The sequence below is a fragment of the Haliotis cracherodii genome, unplaced genomic scaffold (genome assembly GCF_022045235.1).
Source record: "Haliotis cracherodii isolate W230 unplaced genomic scaffold, xgHalCrac1.p SCAF_2, whole genome shotgun sequence".
Classification (NCBI taxonomy): Eukaryota; Metazoa; Mollusca; class Gastropoda; order Lepetellida; family Haliotidae; genus Haliotis; species Haliotis cracherodii.
In genome coordinates this window covers 30,873,399-30,891,202 of record NW_027266275.1, presented here as the reverse complement: position 1 = coordinate 30,891,202, position 17,804 = coordinate 30,873,399, and the positions used below count along the sequence as shown (strand labels likewise).

Sequence of the window (17,804 nt, the reverse complement as noted above, 5' to 3'; positions counted from 1 at the left end):
ACAGAAATTTAATATGAGTTCATTTACAAACCCTCTTGTGTGATGTTAAATTTGGTGGATTTGGTTGAGAAGGTCACTGTTTGTCTCTGGTCTCTGTCCGTGGCGTCGAGGGTGATGATGACTGTCCCCACAGGTGTCCCCTCCGACACGTTCACTGCGATGTTGCTACCCTGGACTATATGGGGATAGTTGTCGTTCATGTCCTTGATGGTCACAGGAACAGAAACTAAAGTAAACAAAAAATATATATTTTTTTAACTTATATGGTAACAATATCCGCATAAAAAAATACATGTACATTAAATCAAATCAAACCCACGGTTCCAAATACAGCGTTCATTACCACATAACTTTTCAATGTGTAGTTTACAGATACACGGCTTTTCCATTGGACGAGAGGTCGTCACATGAACACGAAATTTGCGATTATAAGTGTAGGAACGACACAATTTGAAGTTCATACGTTTTTCACGAGACAGTATTCTTGAAATGACGTAAACACTGACGGACTACTTACACATTCCTGAGGAAACCCCTGGGAAATCCCTTACACGAATATATTCGGAAGCGTTGTTCCTGATCATTTAAACCCTTTAATCTTGAACTCAGCGTTTTAGTATACATTGAGAAACGTTACAAAAGTTGACCGCATGATCGTATACGAATATCCTCGCTTTGACCCATTCTAGTGAACAAAATGACAAAATGCATATCCGAACTATGGTAGTATCGACTTGATCCGTGTCTTGACTGGCAATGACAGTCTACAGCAATCCATCAATTTACCTTAGAATCTATTTGCCACACCTTTATATACCTTTCAATGATCGACCAACCAACTGATCCATGATCACCAACACATGTAACCGCCACAAGGAACAACTTGGGAAATCTCGCGTTTTGACGTCTTGTACTTGATGTACATGTATTACGATGCGCTGTCATTCTGACTGACGTACTGAGGTCGTTCTCAACAGACCCTTCTCAATGATGATACTCTTTTAATACGTTTGTTGTAAACAAACTCCAAAAAATGTTCCTGTAGAGTAAGATGAACATTCATACTTTCACGTCACCTTTCGGATGGAGGAACTATTTTATTTCGAGGATCACCTGTTTTTTTGTATGGCTGTCAGTGTAAACATGAAGTCGCACGCACGAAATAAAATTGTGTATAGATCTAGGCCTACATCGATCCTTCGAGGTAAAAAAATATTGACATAAAAAATCATAAGAATTGAGTAGTTGAGAAATTCATAGCGTGACCGCCAAACATTATATGAACGTAATCGCAGGCTCCGATGTTCATACAGTTTGGCCCTCACTCTGTGAAGGTTCATACTCCAATGAACTCACACAAAGTGAAAGTCAGTTCTTAAATTAGGTTTCTTGTGTTTGGTGGTCATTTAATTTATGTTCTTCATATTACAATGACGCAATTGAAATTAAACATTAGCAAATAACATTTAGCTTCTATGTTGTGTTTAGGTGATTCTTAGAACATAACACATTTCATGTGTTTAGGCACTAAAGGTGTTTAGACCAAACATACAAAATGTGTATTCCGTTTAGACGTTAAACATATTCCTAAACATGTTTAGATTTAAACATCTAGATGTATATATTTAAATCTGACACAAACATATGCTCATAGACGGATTCTTACAATCGACTCTGCTTTTGGCAGAGATTTCGTATGAAGGTGGAAAGGGTTTTGTCGCTTTTATATGTGTGTGTTTACCTTCTTATATTAACACATTTTATACAATGTAGGACTCGATAAGTTTCCTGCATATGCGTTGTTGTATCGTGTTTGAAGCGTACATTCTTAAAAATTATATCCTAATGTTCTGACTTACCAGTAGCAGTTTGTGTGTCGATGTGTTCCTCTGCATTAAGGTCTCTGACTTGGACCATGATCGTGATGGACTCGGCGGTCTCCCTGTCTATCACAGAGGGCAGCGAGCACAAATCGCCTGTCGTTGCATTCACGGTGAACCAGTCCTGTTACATGTGATTTGTGTTCAATGAATGATCAAGCAGAATGACTTACAAATATTGAATAGTTAGTTTTGCTACCTTCATCAATCTGCAATGCCATGATTGACGTAAATTTAAATCGACACATTATCTGCAGGGAAAACTAATGCACAAGCCACAGTGAAACCACTTTTAGGAAGATCACTGGTTGGCAACTTACATACTATTATATACAAAGGATACGATGGGTAATCATAGTTTGCTCCAGATGTGGAAAGATACAGTCCATTAATTTTGACATTTTCAAATTCTCAGAGAATGGAACTTCAAGCGTATTAGTCTCACATCTGAAGGAAAGTATCCTCTGCGTACATGATGAAGTGAGTATGGATGTCGATGTAAGTGTCATCTACATTGAAGATTTTGTAATATTTTAGAATGTGACACTATTACTCTTCCATATCGGAGAGGAAATAATGCATTACAAAATTAATACTGACTCTTGTGCCAAATAAAGTAATTGTTTGTTTGTAACTGAAGTAAGCAGGATATAACATGCCCTGTAAGTAATCGAGTCTGGTCCAGAGACTCCGGTTGCTGAGGTTTGCCCCACGTCTTCCGATATCATAACATGCAATCAACGAATTCACCGAGCATGAAGACCAATCTAGTAACTCGCCTCTTACAACATGCACAGGTTGTTGGAATCTCCACGGGATAGGAATGTTCTTAGATGCATTTGACTTCAGTATTGCCTATGACGTTAAATTGCAGCCAATAACATACCTCACTTTTATAATTGTATGCTGTTTAATATGAAGTGTCTGAAAAAGTGGTTAACAACGTTTTAAGCCATGAAATAGAGTATTGGGCTACTATTCTTTCCCTGATCCCCACGGCGTGGTATTGAAAGACTGAAAATATGATTAATATTACCTTTACTAGTGAAATGTTGACAGTGCTTCCTCTTTCGTCATACGCATGGCTTCTATCCCACAAGATAGTATAATTCAATAAATTGTCCTCATCTCGATCATAGGCATTGAACCTATAGGAACAATTCACTGTACGATTTTCAGTAAAACTGGCTGTGTTGCTGGTCAAGTTAAAGAAAGGTGGTTCGTCATTTACGTCCGTTATTGTGACTGACACAGTGGCATTAGAAGATAAAGGGGGAGTTCCTTGGTCAATGGTGACAACAACGAGACTGTAGCTGTGTTCTCGCTCCCGGTCAAGCGCAGCTCCTGTTTGGACGGTGATGGCGCCTGTCCTTCCGTTCACTCTGAAGTTGTCCGAGCCACCAGAGTCTATGACAAACATCACCTGATTGTTGGGGTTCTCCCCGTCATTATCCGTCGCGGATACATTCACCACAGATGTACCTGGAACAAGACAGAGGCTTGTTACCACGCCTGCTCCTTTTATTGGATAGGTTTCTTTGGATAGGCAAATGTTACACTCAGCAAATGTATCTTTTTTATGAAGCTTAAGGTTACATTCTCATAAATCTGTGATCAAGATTATTTGATAACTGGTGAATGAGATATCTTGATATGTTAAACATCTCGCATGAATATCAAATAGGTGAGGTGAGGTGAAATTTGGTTTAACGTCGCGTCCAAGATTATTGGACTTATACATTGTATATCGACGTGCATGCACGCGTGTGTGTGGCTGCTTGCACTAGTCCGGACTGATGCCGATTTGTAGTGCTAGCTCACTGAGATACCATGCCGCAGTTTAACATGAATACCCCACTCAGACACAGTTTACTGACTCCGAGCCGACCAGTCCTTGTTTTAGCCCCTTAATGCCGAGCGCCAGACAGGATAACAACAAGTACCATCTTTTATCATCTTTTGGTATGGACGGGCGGACGCTCTACCCCAGACCACGGAAGCGGTTGAATATCAAATAATTGACAACATACCTTCTGTGGCGTTTTCAGGAATTGAAGCCGTGTATGGTTCGTTCGTAAACTGCGGTGTGTTGTCATTTATGTCCTGTTAAGTGAGAAGGACATTCATTAAACATGACATGAAAACACCCGAAGAAAAACATGGCATTCCTTGAGAGGTGTGGTAGGTAATGTTTTCTTATGGTCAAAGGTACGTGGATGCTTAGAGGATGAACAATTATACATTCAGGACGATGACAGACACGACGACAGATATGTCATCTACATGTAAGTGCATATCAGTCTCACCTACCTGTAAGTACATGTCAGTCTCACCTACCTGTAAGTGCATGTGAGTCTCATCTACATGTAACTGCATGTCAGTCTCACCTATCTGTACGTGCATGTCAGTCTCATCTACATGTACGTGCATGTCAGTCTCAATTATCTGTACGTGCATATCAGTCTCACCTACCTGTAAGTGCATGTCAGTCTCACCTACCTGTAAGTGCATGTCAGTCTCACCTACATGTACGTGCATATCAGTCTCACCTACCTGTACGTGCATGTCAGTCTCACCTACCTGTAAGTGCATGTCAGTCTCACCTACCTGTACGTGCATGTCAGTCTCACCTACCTGTACGTGCATGTCAGTCTCACCTACCTGTACGTGCATGTCAGTCTCACCTACCTGTACGTGCATGTCAGTCTCACCTACCTGTACGTGCATGTCAGTCTCACCTACCTGTAAGTGTATATCAGTCTCCCCTACCTGGATGTGTATATCTGTCGCCCCTGCATGCACGTGTGAGATTCTACATCTGTCTCCCTACCTGAACTTGTATGGTGACGGTCACATTAGACGACAGATGTGGAGATCCGCCGTCTGTAGCAACCACCAGAAGTTTGATTCCCGACCTTGATTCGTCGGTAAGAGCCTCAAAGTTGATCGCGCCCTTAGGTGTCAATACTCCTGTACTGTTGATTGAGAAGTTGGCATTTAGGGAAGTAGAGGGCGACTGTATGGAGTAAGACACAGCAGTGTTGATGGTACCTTTGAGGTCATTATCCGTGGTCTGTAACAAAATATATTAGAAAACATAAGAATCGAGGCGTACAATTATTGAACCTCGCTTCCCTGGCGATAAATGTTGGGGACGCGTATATATACAATGAACCATTGTAATATATCCAAATGACCGCCTCCAGAAACCGATAAACGATGATGCTTGTTGTTACCCTGCCTGGCACTCGGCATATGGGGGATAAAACAAAGACTGGTCAGTTCGGAGTGATAATACGGTGTCTAAGTGGGGTATCTATGTTAATCTGCGGTATGGTACCTGTGGGCTAGCACTATAAAATCGTCATTAGTACAAGCAGTCACGCTCACACACACACACACACACACACACACACACGCGCACACGCACTCACACACATACGTACGTGCATGTCGTTATATAAGTGCTATAATAATCCTGAAAGCGATCTTAAACCCAACTTCGCATCATCTCACCTTATGCAATATTCCATATTCGAAATTTTCTTTTGCTGACGATTTCATTTGGAACGTTTGTTAGTATACAACACTGGATACAACTGAATGCATTTCATCTGGGAATTTTGGGAATGCTGTTGTAACGGATATATGCCACCAATAGTCATCCGTAGTTTTATATTGCATTTCGTATTAGACTACCTACAGCAGAGTTCGAAAACAGAGATGGGAAATATGCTACTCAACTTTTGAAAGGGATTTTTAAAATATTTCATTTAAATTCAGACTAAATGTTCTTATCATTATAATTATATGTACAGTGAAAACACATAAACCAGACCCTCGTTAGTCCGGGACCTTAGCTTCCAGGAAAATTATACAAATTTAGTTATACATAGAGTATACAAAAGGACATTATTCAAAACGCACGCTTTGTTAATCTGGAAATGTGGTAACACTGAAGCCTTCACTGGGACCTGTACTGTCCAGATGAACGAGAATTCAATCTACATTAGGGTAGTATGCAAAATACTGGTTCCCCGACAAATGTTCAGAACTATATTGAATTTGATAAAGCAAGACACGTTCCTACAAATTCGACTACTGCTTCCTGATATCGTGTACACTGACAACTTGATTACCTTGATAAGTAAAGGTCGATCGAAATGTAATTCTCCTTCCCTGAGGTTTGCGCTGTATTCCACTCTATTGAATACAGGGGGGTTGTCGTTGAAATCAGTAACATTAACAGTAACATCAACTGATGACCTCAGACCTCCCTTGTCCACGACCTCCACAGTAAGGCTGTAAGTAGCTTGTGTCTCTCGGTCAAGCTCATTGGCTTGGGCTACCGTCAGTATGCCCGTGGTTTTGTTGACGGCAAAGCTGCAGACCACGAAAATATCCACATGTTGTTACGTATTAATATATTTGTTTGGTTATGTATATATGCTACTCAAAAGACGTTATATTAGGACGACCCAATTCTTTCATATTAATTATAGTTAATCTGCCATGGCCCTTTTTTTAAATTGTATGACTCAAAGTTTGCTGAGACCAATTTTAATGATATAAAAACATCCCCCAACAAATCAAGATGAAATATCCCGGAACACTGATTGGGTCAACACAACGTCAGATGCAAACGTCTTTTAGTGTCAGCCAAAGTATGACCAGCAGGGCATGGACTCGACACCAGACGTTTGGATCAGCTATCCAGCGACATGCAGGTGCTCGACAGCGTTCCACCAAACAGCGGGAAGACAGGAGGCTCCTGATTGCTGCAAGTCGTCAGAACTTCATGACTGCCACTACACAAATGAAATGCGGTACGCCAGTGGCGTTAACGTTTCAATACATACAGTGCGTAATCGTCTCCATGAAGTCAGACAGGCAGGTTTGGATTAGGCTGAATATCACGTCGCTTGAACAGACCAGGACTTGGCTCCAGTACTTCTTAGTGATGAATCGAGAAACATAGGATTCCAACGTAGCCGAACATGACCGCTATGGAAGTGGCTTAGTCATGTTTTGGGATGGGATCAGTAGAGCTGGAAGCACCAATGTCCTACAACTTGGCACGCAGACAGGTGTGGGCTAGAGGGATCACATTCTAGATGTAAACGCGAGGCTGTATAGTGGCGCAATCGGACCGGAGCACATCCTCATGGACGATGACGCACGACCTCATCGTGCCTGGGTCGTTGATGCCTTCTTAGAGCAGGAGACAACTGCCCGCATGGAGTGATCAGTCTGGAAACCGGACCTCCACCCTATCGAACCCATGTGCAACTAGCTGCAGATCGCCCTCTCACGACGCATGGCCCTGTCCTTCAGGAACTCGGCAATGCTCCTACTGAAGAGTGGTGCAATCTTCCATTGGCAACCATCCACACACTTCTTGGGAGACGGGGATCACATACGCACTAGTAGTGTTTTGGGACAATCAATTTGTTTTCATGATGTTTTGACGTTTCAGTTTTGGCCAGATACTCTCATTAATTGGTCCAATGTTCTTTGTTGGCATTGTGTTCGCACATGACAACAGTCTTTTGTTCATTAAACACGCCTTCATGCAATATTCTCTTTGCCTATTTCAACACATGCACACAATTTGACGTATTCCCTTTGAAAGTGGTGATCCTTAGCAAACTTTGAGAAGTATATTACATGCACCTGCACAAGTTAACACGTGACTATTGACGTTATGGTAACAGTTAACACGCTTTGAGGGGAACGAGAGCACCAGAATCACATCATACACGCTGACCAAAAGCACAACTTACTCTGCATGTGTCCCCAATAAGCGGTATTCGTCCACATTAAATTTCGCTGAGTCGTTGTCATGAGCCTGAAGGAGACAAACGTGTATATATAAACAATGGGGGGCATGGATATGCTTTGGTGAAGTTATCTTCACTGAGCATTATAAATAAAATAAATAAATAAAATAATAAAGTCCACGTTAGTCCATCATCTTCTTTATATCAGTTTCAGATATAGTACTTTCGCTGTCTCATGATAGCTCTTCAGTGTCAGTTATATATAGTGAATGAGTTGGGTTTAACGCTGCTTTTAACAGTATTCCAGTTATATCGCGGCGTGTCAGCTTAATGTGGGAGGAAAGCCCGAAGTAATGCAGGTCTCAGACGTTTACCACTTCGGTAAAACCCACGCGCACAGGTGTGGAAGATGATGGACTAACGTGGACTTTATTATATATTACATGTACACCGGGTGAATATTTACCTCATTTTTGTATATATATATATATATATATATATGCTACTTTGATTGTATACATCTTCGGGAAACATAATTTAATACGTTTTTGGAAACACTTTTTAATGTTTGAAATGTACTTTGTTTGATCGTTTCTTTTGCTTGCGCAAGGTCATATGAGACAATATATTCACTGCATGAAAATAACAACGGTCGCTTACCGCTACTTGCAAAATTGAATGACCAGCATCGGCGTTCTCGCAGACACTGCCGGCGTAATGACTGTTGTCAAACACAGGAGCGTTATCGTTGGCATCTGTGATGTTCAAGACGATTGTCACGGTTGAATTCCTTGGGTTGGAAACTTTGGTTTCGTTGGCCATCAGCTGTAACACATCATGCCGATATGGGTTATAGTGTGAGTGAGTGGGAATTTACGTCTTTGTTATCGTTGGCCATCAGAAATGGACTCCCAATCTTGTGAATCGGACCCAGGCTTGCGGCATGACTAGAGAAAACTTTAACCAAAACACTTCCCTTCGCCCTGGTCATACTATGAACAAAACAGCAGTGTGTATGAACAAATGGTTTGTGATTCATTCCTCGCGGGCGACACGATGATTTAGTTTCATTCTGTAAACTGCGCCCTGTTAATCCTTAGCAATAATCCAGTAACATCAAGATAGATAGATACATGCAGACACTTACACACGAGTGCAACACAGCAACGTAAAATGGGCTCCACATATTGTAGCCATGTGAGTTGAACCGGTGTCATCGGCATCGCGAGTAAACGCTGCAAGCAACCAGCTGCGTACTCCTTTACCAAAGTCCTTTGTAGCCAACTTTCCAGCATTAATTTGGATTTGGATAATACACGATTCTGATTGGTAAGTCAGAGGTTTCAAATAACAATAGCAAGTTCATTTGACCATATCACCGCGGAAGCGCCTATTATTGTTACATCATTGGCTACAGGGGCACGGGTGACCCAGTCGTCTGAGGCAATTTGCTGTGCAGAGTCGCGGGCCTTGGGCACGCCAGAAACCTATGCTCGTGGTTTCGTATCCCGGTTCGCCCCGATTGTGTTTCTCTACAGTTTGTCAGTGCTTTGAAATGAAAAGAATTATCTGCCCTTGATTAGAGGCTGGTAAATAACATTGAGGTTGCAAGTTAAAACAACCGCCTTGTTAGTGGTCTGTGGATCAGCGCAGTTCGCACAGGTATAGACGACAGGTCCCAAACAGTAAGCACCCAGTTCTGCCACGGTGACACCATTCAAGTCTGAACTAGGCAAACAGTGGCTGCTAGCATAGAAACCACCCACGCCGTCGGGATACGATGGTACACCTTCACAATCAGTCAAGTCACAGAAACTAACCACTTGATCCATATATACATGGTTACGATTACTCTGAAGTAAAACATATTCTGTTCCCGAAACCCAACGAGGATGTACTTTTATGAATAATTTTGGATTCAGACAGAACTAGGCGAGGATTGAGGTTACTGATTTAGTTAATACTGTGCCTCAGGCGGAATGTAACACTTACAATAAGGGTCATGCTCTTAATGGTTTCATAATCCAGCTGTGTTGAGTTTTTTACTCTGATGAGTACAGTAGCAGTGGACATTGCAACGCTGGGCACGACATCAAACACATCACTGTAGGTCATCAGACTCAGGGAAAAGACGCTGTTAAGGTCCTTCATAAAATAAAAAATAATAATTTGAACATGACCAGTAATGAATGAGGTTATGTCCGGCATGTATGTTACGATGTAAGTATCGTTGGATAAATACAAATAATAAATATATAAAAATATCGGGCACAACAAAACGTTACTATAGAACATAATGACTCACAGGTATCGAAAAGAGATTCAAGGCTGACTTTAACACTGATAGTTCAATCACTTTAGTGAAGAGGGTAACACACTGTTAATATGCTTCCTAACTTCCTAATAACTTCCAAACCTTGTCTTTGTCCTCCACGGTGATGTTTGAAGGGGACTGGAGAGTGATGGGAATGCCGTGTTGGGAGTTCTCCTCTATAAATGCTGTGTACGTATGGTCGTTAAATGATGGGGCGTTGTCGTCAACGTCAGTCACCGACAACGTCAGTGTAGCTGTCGATCAATTATTGAATATACAGTTATGTGATCGATGTATCTATGTGAGTGAGTGAGTTTTAGCGCAGCTGTATTCCAGTATTGTATTCCAGTTATATCATGACGTGTCAGCTAAATGTGGGAGGAAAGGCCGATGTGAGACAGCCTAGGTGTACCACTCACGTAAAACCCACTAACATGGGTTTGGTGCCGACAAACCTAGAAACATAACCAGGACGAAACGGGATTCGAACCAATCATAGGTTTCCGGAGTGCCCAAGAGACGCATCTCAGCACAACGAATTGTGTCTCCTTAGACAAATATAAGTGACAATCAAATTTTGTACAAGTGGTCTCTTAACGATGGCACGAAATTCTGATCATGACTTCGAATCTCATATTCACCCTAATCATAAAACATAGTCCATTGGCACCATAACTGCACGAATCCTTCGCCAATACACTGACACGCAGTGATACCTCAGATATATCATAAACCGCATCATAGAGCAACTCTATCTCCCACATTTATTTCTTGATTAATTATGTACTGTACCACCCACCTCTAACAAACACAAGCCCATCTACCTGTTGCTGTCTGGGGTGTCCTTTGTTTACCGTTGGTGTCAATCACATGAAGCTTCAGCTTGATAAGTTCAATCTCCTCTCGGTCAAGGTCATTCATAAGAACTATACCGCCGGTGGAAGTGTTAACTTTCAGTATTTCCTGTCAATAGGAACATAACATACGATTAATCATTACCAGATCGACAAAAAAATCCAATACAGTTTTTTTCAAAAAGATTAATATCTGGACATGATAATTCACCTGTAATCTTGACCTATTAACAGGATTTAGATCTTCATCTGAGGCAGAGCTGTCGTTCCAGAAGATGGTGTAAACTAAGTGGGCGTCTTGATCATGATCTATCGCCGACATGGTGTACAGAATACTGCCAACGTTGTTTGTCTCCGGTACAGACTCGGACACTGTGGGTTGGCGGAACTTGGGAACATCATCATTGACGTCTGTAACGTTAATGATGACGGTGGCACTGCTACTGCGTGGAGGTGTGCCTCTGTCCATCGCCATGACAGTCAGGTTGTATTCAGCTTTGAACTCTCGATCCAAGGGAGCTGCCGTCGAGATGTTCCCAGAGGATCCATCAATCTGGAACTTGTAAGAACCTTCTCCCAAAAGTATGTAAAAGACGTCGCTGTTCTGGGCTGTGCCGTCACTGTCGGTGGCTTCCACTTGCAAGATGTGCTCACCTGGTGGACATTTATAGACAAATTATTATTCTTACTTATGACGGTACATATATGATATGTAAACACGGTTCATGAATCTCTGAACAAAGATAATATTTTTCAAAGTCAATGTGTTACAGCCCTTAAACTCACAACTGTTCACTTCGATCTGACAATACTACTCTTCGAGTAACTTTTATCATACTAACGAGATTCCGAGGACTGGCGGTTAGCACCCATGTCTATTATATTCATACATCTAGAGAATACCAACGGGTAATTGTTTCCCCATTCGGACGGGGTACAAGGATATATGAATAACTGAAACGTCTTGTCTGGCTGCTGTATTTCATTTGGGTTTATGGTTCAATTAAATGTGAAGAATGATGTGAGCTCATAGCAATACGTAGTAAAAACAAAAAGCAAATACGAAAACAAACGATAGTTTCTCACCCGGGTTTCCAGATTCCATCACATCACCGCTGAACGTAGTTTTATTAAACACAGGTGCGTTGTCATTTTCATCCTGTGATGTGCGAAAATATGTGGATCCTTTTTATTATCAATATTATCATCACATGAATTAGAATAATATACTATACATGTCTTTAAATAAAGGCAAACGCACTTGCAAACATGTTGTTACATCTATTTTTATTTAAGAGCTGTAAATCTGGAGTTCCCTGGTATCTGCTTGAGCTAAAGATAAACTACACAAGCTTCCTAATGTCTTTTCACGAACGAAAATAAAACTTCTATTTCAATTTCTGACACGCAATCTTTCGTTAAACTTTTTATTTTCATTTCCCGTTGAAGGTGAAATACCATGACAAACACTTTCGTATATACATGTAGTAAATATCTTCATAGTTATTAATACTTGATAAGAAATATGTGTCAAAATGAATTGTTTATAGTATGTGAAAAGGTTTAGTTCCATGCTGATGTTCATGTCGCACCTAGCGAATAATGCTACCCACCTGTACGTTTATGCGGAGTGTAGCAGTAGAGGACAGACGAGGAGCGCCGCCATCAGTTGCAATAACAGTAAGAACAATGGTCCCGGAGAGGCTTGGTAGAAGCTTTTCATAGTCCAGTGGTCCCCTAGGGGAGATAACTCCACTCGATCCGTTTATCGAAAGATTACCCGCAAGTGCGTTGGACGAGTCAAGGCTGAAGGTTATGTGGCTATTAGGACTAGAACTTTCGTCAGCATCAGTCGCCTGAAATACAATAGTGTCCATGTTTTAACCTAGCATTGACACCGACGTGTTGAAGATGCACAGATAAACATTAGTGATAAGTGGATGGCTCGCATGCTTTGGACAATCCCAATATAGATGACAGGAACTGCCCAAGTTGCTTATTCACAAACGTCCTATTGTTCTCCAATTGGGTTGAATATAATAGCTATACGGATTTTTTGTAATATCCCATGGATTTCATATATACAAGTTCAGGTGATATTGTAAAAGGTGAATTGCCCTAGCTAGGGATTTTGCATTTGGACACAATGACCATGTGGAAATGAGCGGAACGGTGTAAAATCAAAGGAGACAAATGTTTTCTTCATATTTCAGTCGATCGAACTTCGTTTCAGAGGGGCTTATAAATCACAAAACTTTAAAGAATCTTTTTTTCCAAGTATATCAAGTGAATATACGCCCGCAAGAGATAGTTTACACCCGTTTCCTAATGTTCATGGTAAGTATGTTTGAAACATAAAATTGTTCATACATGTTGTTTCAGATTTGTAAGACATTTGGACGCGTTTTATCCGACGCGCAATGTACACATCATGTGCTTGAAAAGGGAGGACTTCTTCACAACGCTCTTACTTAAATGTTGTTTGAGCCAGGTTATATACTCCAAGGCCTCCGTAAAGCTCTCATTATTTATATGGTTGGCATTTGGAGGAACTTTCCAAATTTGACGCATCAGTGACTGCCATGCTGTCTGATGCAATTCCCTAATTTGTCACGTACCATATGTTCATTTTTTTTTCAAGTGAATACTTGACATGTCTCTGAATGTATTTGTGACGGATGCCCCCGACAGTGATTCATAAACACATACTCATGATATAGTCGGAATGGTACAAAGGAATCTGATTTCAGCAGATGATGAAAAAGGATAGATCACAAGGGTTATTAATATACATTCTAACCAAATCCATACATACATTTGGCCCGTGTCACTCATTAACACCAGTTTCGCCATATTTTATGTGGGTACAAGTACTCACCGATACTCTGACTTCGGAAGAGAAATTATTTTGATTTTCCTTGATGTTTCCGATGTATTCGCTTATTCTGAATTTTGGGATGTTGTCGTTGACATCCGACAAGGTGACAGTGAGGGGAACTGTTTGTTTCCGACCGCCTTTGTCCTCAGCCGTCACGGTCATGATATACTGGCTCTTCAACTCTCTGTCCAGAGTGGCAACAACCGTCACTTCACCAGTGGTATTGTCGATCACAAACCTGGAAGACAGTGTTTACATGCATACGATCAGTTGGTCAATGCAATGCAGGCTGTTCGTCATTAGAGTTCTACGTCTTTCTTAGCAACATTGCAACCACTGACCTCGACGGTAGTAAAGGACAAGACGGTAGCTTTAAGTCTTCAAAGAAGGTGACGTGAAGCATTTATTGCATTTGTCAACTAGTCAAAATGCAACTAAAAACTATTAAAGATGGGTATCCCTATCCTTCACGGTGTGCAATGATTTAAGATGACAATGAATTAAGGAGATTAATATGTACATCATCTGTTTTAATATTTGCGGATTTTATTGAGTTTTTGATACCCGGAAAGTTTATTTGGAACCTGCTAAATCGAAGTTGTTCTCATTAAAATATTGATCAAACATGATTTTGCATTGGTGTGGTATCCAGATGTAATTTTCCAAGCCGCAAAATATAAATTTTGGTTGAGAAATATATTAAATACATCAAGAAAAATATAAGTAGGGAATGAAAAGTCTTAAAGATTCACGGGATCCTATAATTCCATTTAACAACGTATTCATTCATTCACAATGTCAATGATTCATATACGTCCATAGATGTATAATCTTAAAATATTTTGATTCAGTGACAGCTGCATATTGCGCAGTCTTTCAATTTGTGACCATAATGCAATGGCATTTAAATTCAAATGCGATCTATAAATGTTTCAAAACCATGTCTATTGAAAGAATGGTATTCTATGGGTCCGTAAGAATTTAATCCTTCATATGCCAGTATATTCGTGTTTGAAAAAGATCACATTTGATATTTTGATACAGTTGACCTGATAATAATTATTGTTGTTGTGATTGCATTTTAATATCAACCAATGGGTCAGTAAGTCAAGGCACCATAATTCGCGGTGCAGAGTTACGTCCCTTAACTATACCAGGATTCGACGATCCAGGATTAAACTTGAAACTGGTAAACGTCTGCTATCAGGGTCATTTTGTGTATTTCTACTTTATTAAACTAACATGGCAGGAAATACACAGAGTTAAAACATGTCACACCGAACTCACAAGACAAGTTCTAATGTATGGCTCTAACAGTCCACTTATTCTTTCTCCATATTGTATTGACCATAAACAAACCCCAACCATAAACAATTACTTATCCAAACATACAATTTACAGTTTAAATACTTCATTTATACGTCGTGATTTAAAACCAAAAGCCAAAGTTGAAAAACTCAAATTAATATTATTGTCCAAGGACAGAATCATTCGAGTGAAATTTAAGGGAGTCATTTAATCCAAGCACATAATCAATTATAAACAGTTAATGACGTAAACTATTGACAGGATAATTAAAAAAACCACCAAAGCAATAGACAATAGAAGCATAGAATAGACTATGAATGTGTTTTACTTACTTCTTCTCGCTCCCACTTAGTGTGTATGTTCCCATTGAGTATTGATCTGAATCCGGATCCGTAGCCTGCAAGAGGTTTGTTGTTAATTTAAACATAACGATGTCAAACTCATTTATAGACATGCGACAGCCAAACCTCGTTATTATTAGGTTAAATTGGGAGGACGCCAAAAAACATAAAAAAATGTGTATATTTGTTCGATTTTGCGAGCTTTCGCTGTATATGTTCATCTTAAATTCAAATAATTGTTTATTAAAACGTTATTTAACTCAACCATTTTTCTAACGAGTTGTTTCAAAACGTGTCTAACGAGCAAAAGCAAGTAGATACGTTCTGAAACGAGTTGCAACATACATGGTATCTGACAGACACGAGTGCAGTGTTTCTTACACACTACAACATCGTACTATTTTGTCATCAAATCCATGCATTTTCTCGTGATTGCTTTGGCGTATTAATACATTACACAACGGTCATGAGGGACGCCATCAGGTTACTGCTTTTTACTTATACAGCGTGACCCTACATAAAATAAAGTTCCAGCCATATCTGTGGATTGTCAAGGCAATGATAATAATACAAACGCCATAAGATAAAAGAACATTTAATAACACTTTAAAACCATAAAGTTGCGACACAGATGCAGGTTCATTCGACTAAAGCACGATAAACGTATCATTGAACAACACTCAGGAAAGTATTACGTCAGAATATGACCTTGTGTCATCACCATGGTGGTCACGGACCAGGAATTCGATATAAAAAATACAATTTGTTTGATACCAGATATCTCGTGTGGTTCGATCCCCGGCCGCGTCACGGCAAACTGCATTAAAAGATGGTACTTGTTGTTACCCTGCCTGTCTCTCGGCATTAAGGAGCTAAAACGAGGACTGGTCGAATCGAAATTAGTATACCGTGTTTTACCGGGGTATTCATGTTAAACTGCGGCTTGGTATCTCTGTGGGCTAGCACTATTCCAAACTATTACAAACTAACAGCTACACACACACACACACACACACACACACACGCAACGCACGCACGCACACACACACACACACCTATCTCAACTATCTCAAATGGGTTTCACACTTACAGGTGTGTAAGAAAGATTGTTATTGCTGCTTCAGAAAACATCTGTTGTTCACCCTCACTATACGTCTTGCTTATGTTAACACTTACGGTTATATTAACAATACTGGTTGAACTGCTGTAATCCTCTGGTATAGTGACGCTGTAGGAAGTGTTCAGAAATGTTGGACTGTTGTCGTTGGCGTCGAGAACTTTAACACTGACCGTGGCTGTAGAACTTCGTTGAGAAAGTGTCTTTGTTTCTTTTGCAATCAGCTGCCAAAAGAAAAACAAGAGATTTAATATCGTCTTAAAAAAACAGTGGGAACGATCCACTACATGTTGAGGAAAATATGGCTGAATACATGAGAAGTGTCACTCTAACCCGTATAGACCGGCAGCCCAGAGCACTTTGGTCAAACGAACAAGGTACCAATATCCGAACACAGGAACATTTACTGTGTAACCCAACATATTCATATATGGATATCTGCCGGGGAGCCCCTGCTGCGTGTGGCCCCTGGCCCCCCAAAAGAAGGGGCCATTCAAGGGCTGGATCAAACATTGGAGGTACCACATGAAAGTAAGTGTAAATGAACTGGTACATCTCACAGAGTACAGAATGGGCCACGCCAGACAAATCTTCCTCTGCAAAAGGCCTGCCAGACACCCCCAAAGAGGGTCCCCAAATTTGGGCTGGGTTAAACATTGGAGGTACCACATGAAATCAACATAAAATGAACTATTTCACTCTACTAAGAATAAAAAACCCATTGCCAGACAAATCGTCTGCTGCAAAAGGCCCGCCAGACACCCCCAAATGTTGACCCTTAATGCACTCAGTGAACACTCTGGTAAAATTTGACTAGAGTATACATTCAAAGTACCAGATGAAAGTAAGTTTAGATGAACAGGTACATGTTACTGAGCACAACACGGCCCATACCTGACAAATTTTCCTCTGCATAAGGTCCGCCAGACCCCCCAGAGAGGGTCCCAAAATTTGGGCTGGGTTAAACATTGGAGGTACCACATGAAACCAACATAAAATGAACAATTGCACTCTACTTATTGCACAATAACCATTGCCAGACAAATCATCTTCTGCATAAGGCCCGCCAGACACCCACAAAAAGTTGACCCTTCAGGTATACACGGCTAAAATTGGTCTGGAATATATATCGATTGTACCACATTAAGGTACGTTTGAATGAACAGGTTCATATCACAGAGTACAGAATGGGCCACACCAGACAAATCTTCCTCTGCATAAGGCTTAAACATTGGAGGTATCACATGGAACCAACATAAAATGAACTATTACACTCTACTTATTACAAAATACCCATTGCCAGACAAATCCTCTTCTGCATAAAGCCCGCTA

The 17,804-nt window shown here is 40.6% G+C and overlaps 1 protein-coding gene across 1 annotated transcript in view; it reads right to left on the bottom strand.

Moving 5' to 3' along the window:
* LOC139467569 (cadherin-23-like) overlaps positions 1–17,804 on the bottom strand; it is a 92,128-nt gene that overhangs the window by 16,743 nt on the left and 57,581 nt on the right. The window contains exons 50-66 of the mRNA XM_071249105.1: positions 16,532–16,696; positions 15,347–15,411; positions 13,707–13,944; positions 12,442–12,684; positions 11,915–11,987; positions 11,040–11,482; positions 10,799–10,937; positions 10,077–10,228; positions 9,653–9,805; positions 8,321–8,485; positions 7,664–7,728; positions 6,020–6,263; positions 4,711–4,953; positions 3,911–3,983; positions 2,917–3,362; positions 1,860–2,004; positions 32–226 (exon numbers count right to left, since the gene is read on the bottom strand). Coding sequence (XP_071105206.1) covers positions 32–226; positions 1,860–2,004; positions 2,917–3,362; positions 3,911–3,983; positions 4,711–4,953; positions 6,020–6,263; positions 7,664–7,728; positions 8,321–8,485; positions 9,653–9,805; positions 10,077–10,228; positions 10,799–10,937; positions 11,040–11,482; positions 11,915–11,987; positions 12,442–12,684; positions 13,707–13,944; positions 15,347–15,411; positions 16,532–16,696 — 3,247 coding nt within the window. The remainder of the gene's footprint in view (positions 1–31; positions 227–1,859; positions 2,005–2,916; positions 3,363–3,910; positions 3,984–4,710; positions 4,954–6,019; positions 6,264–7,663; positions 7,729–8,320; positions 8,486–9,652; positions 9,806–10,076; positions 10,229–10,798; positions 10,938–11,039; positions 11,483–11,914; positions 11,988–12,441; positions 12,685–13,706; positions 13,945–15,346; positions 15,412–16,531; positions 16,697–17,804) is intronic.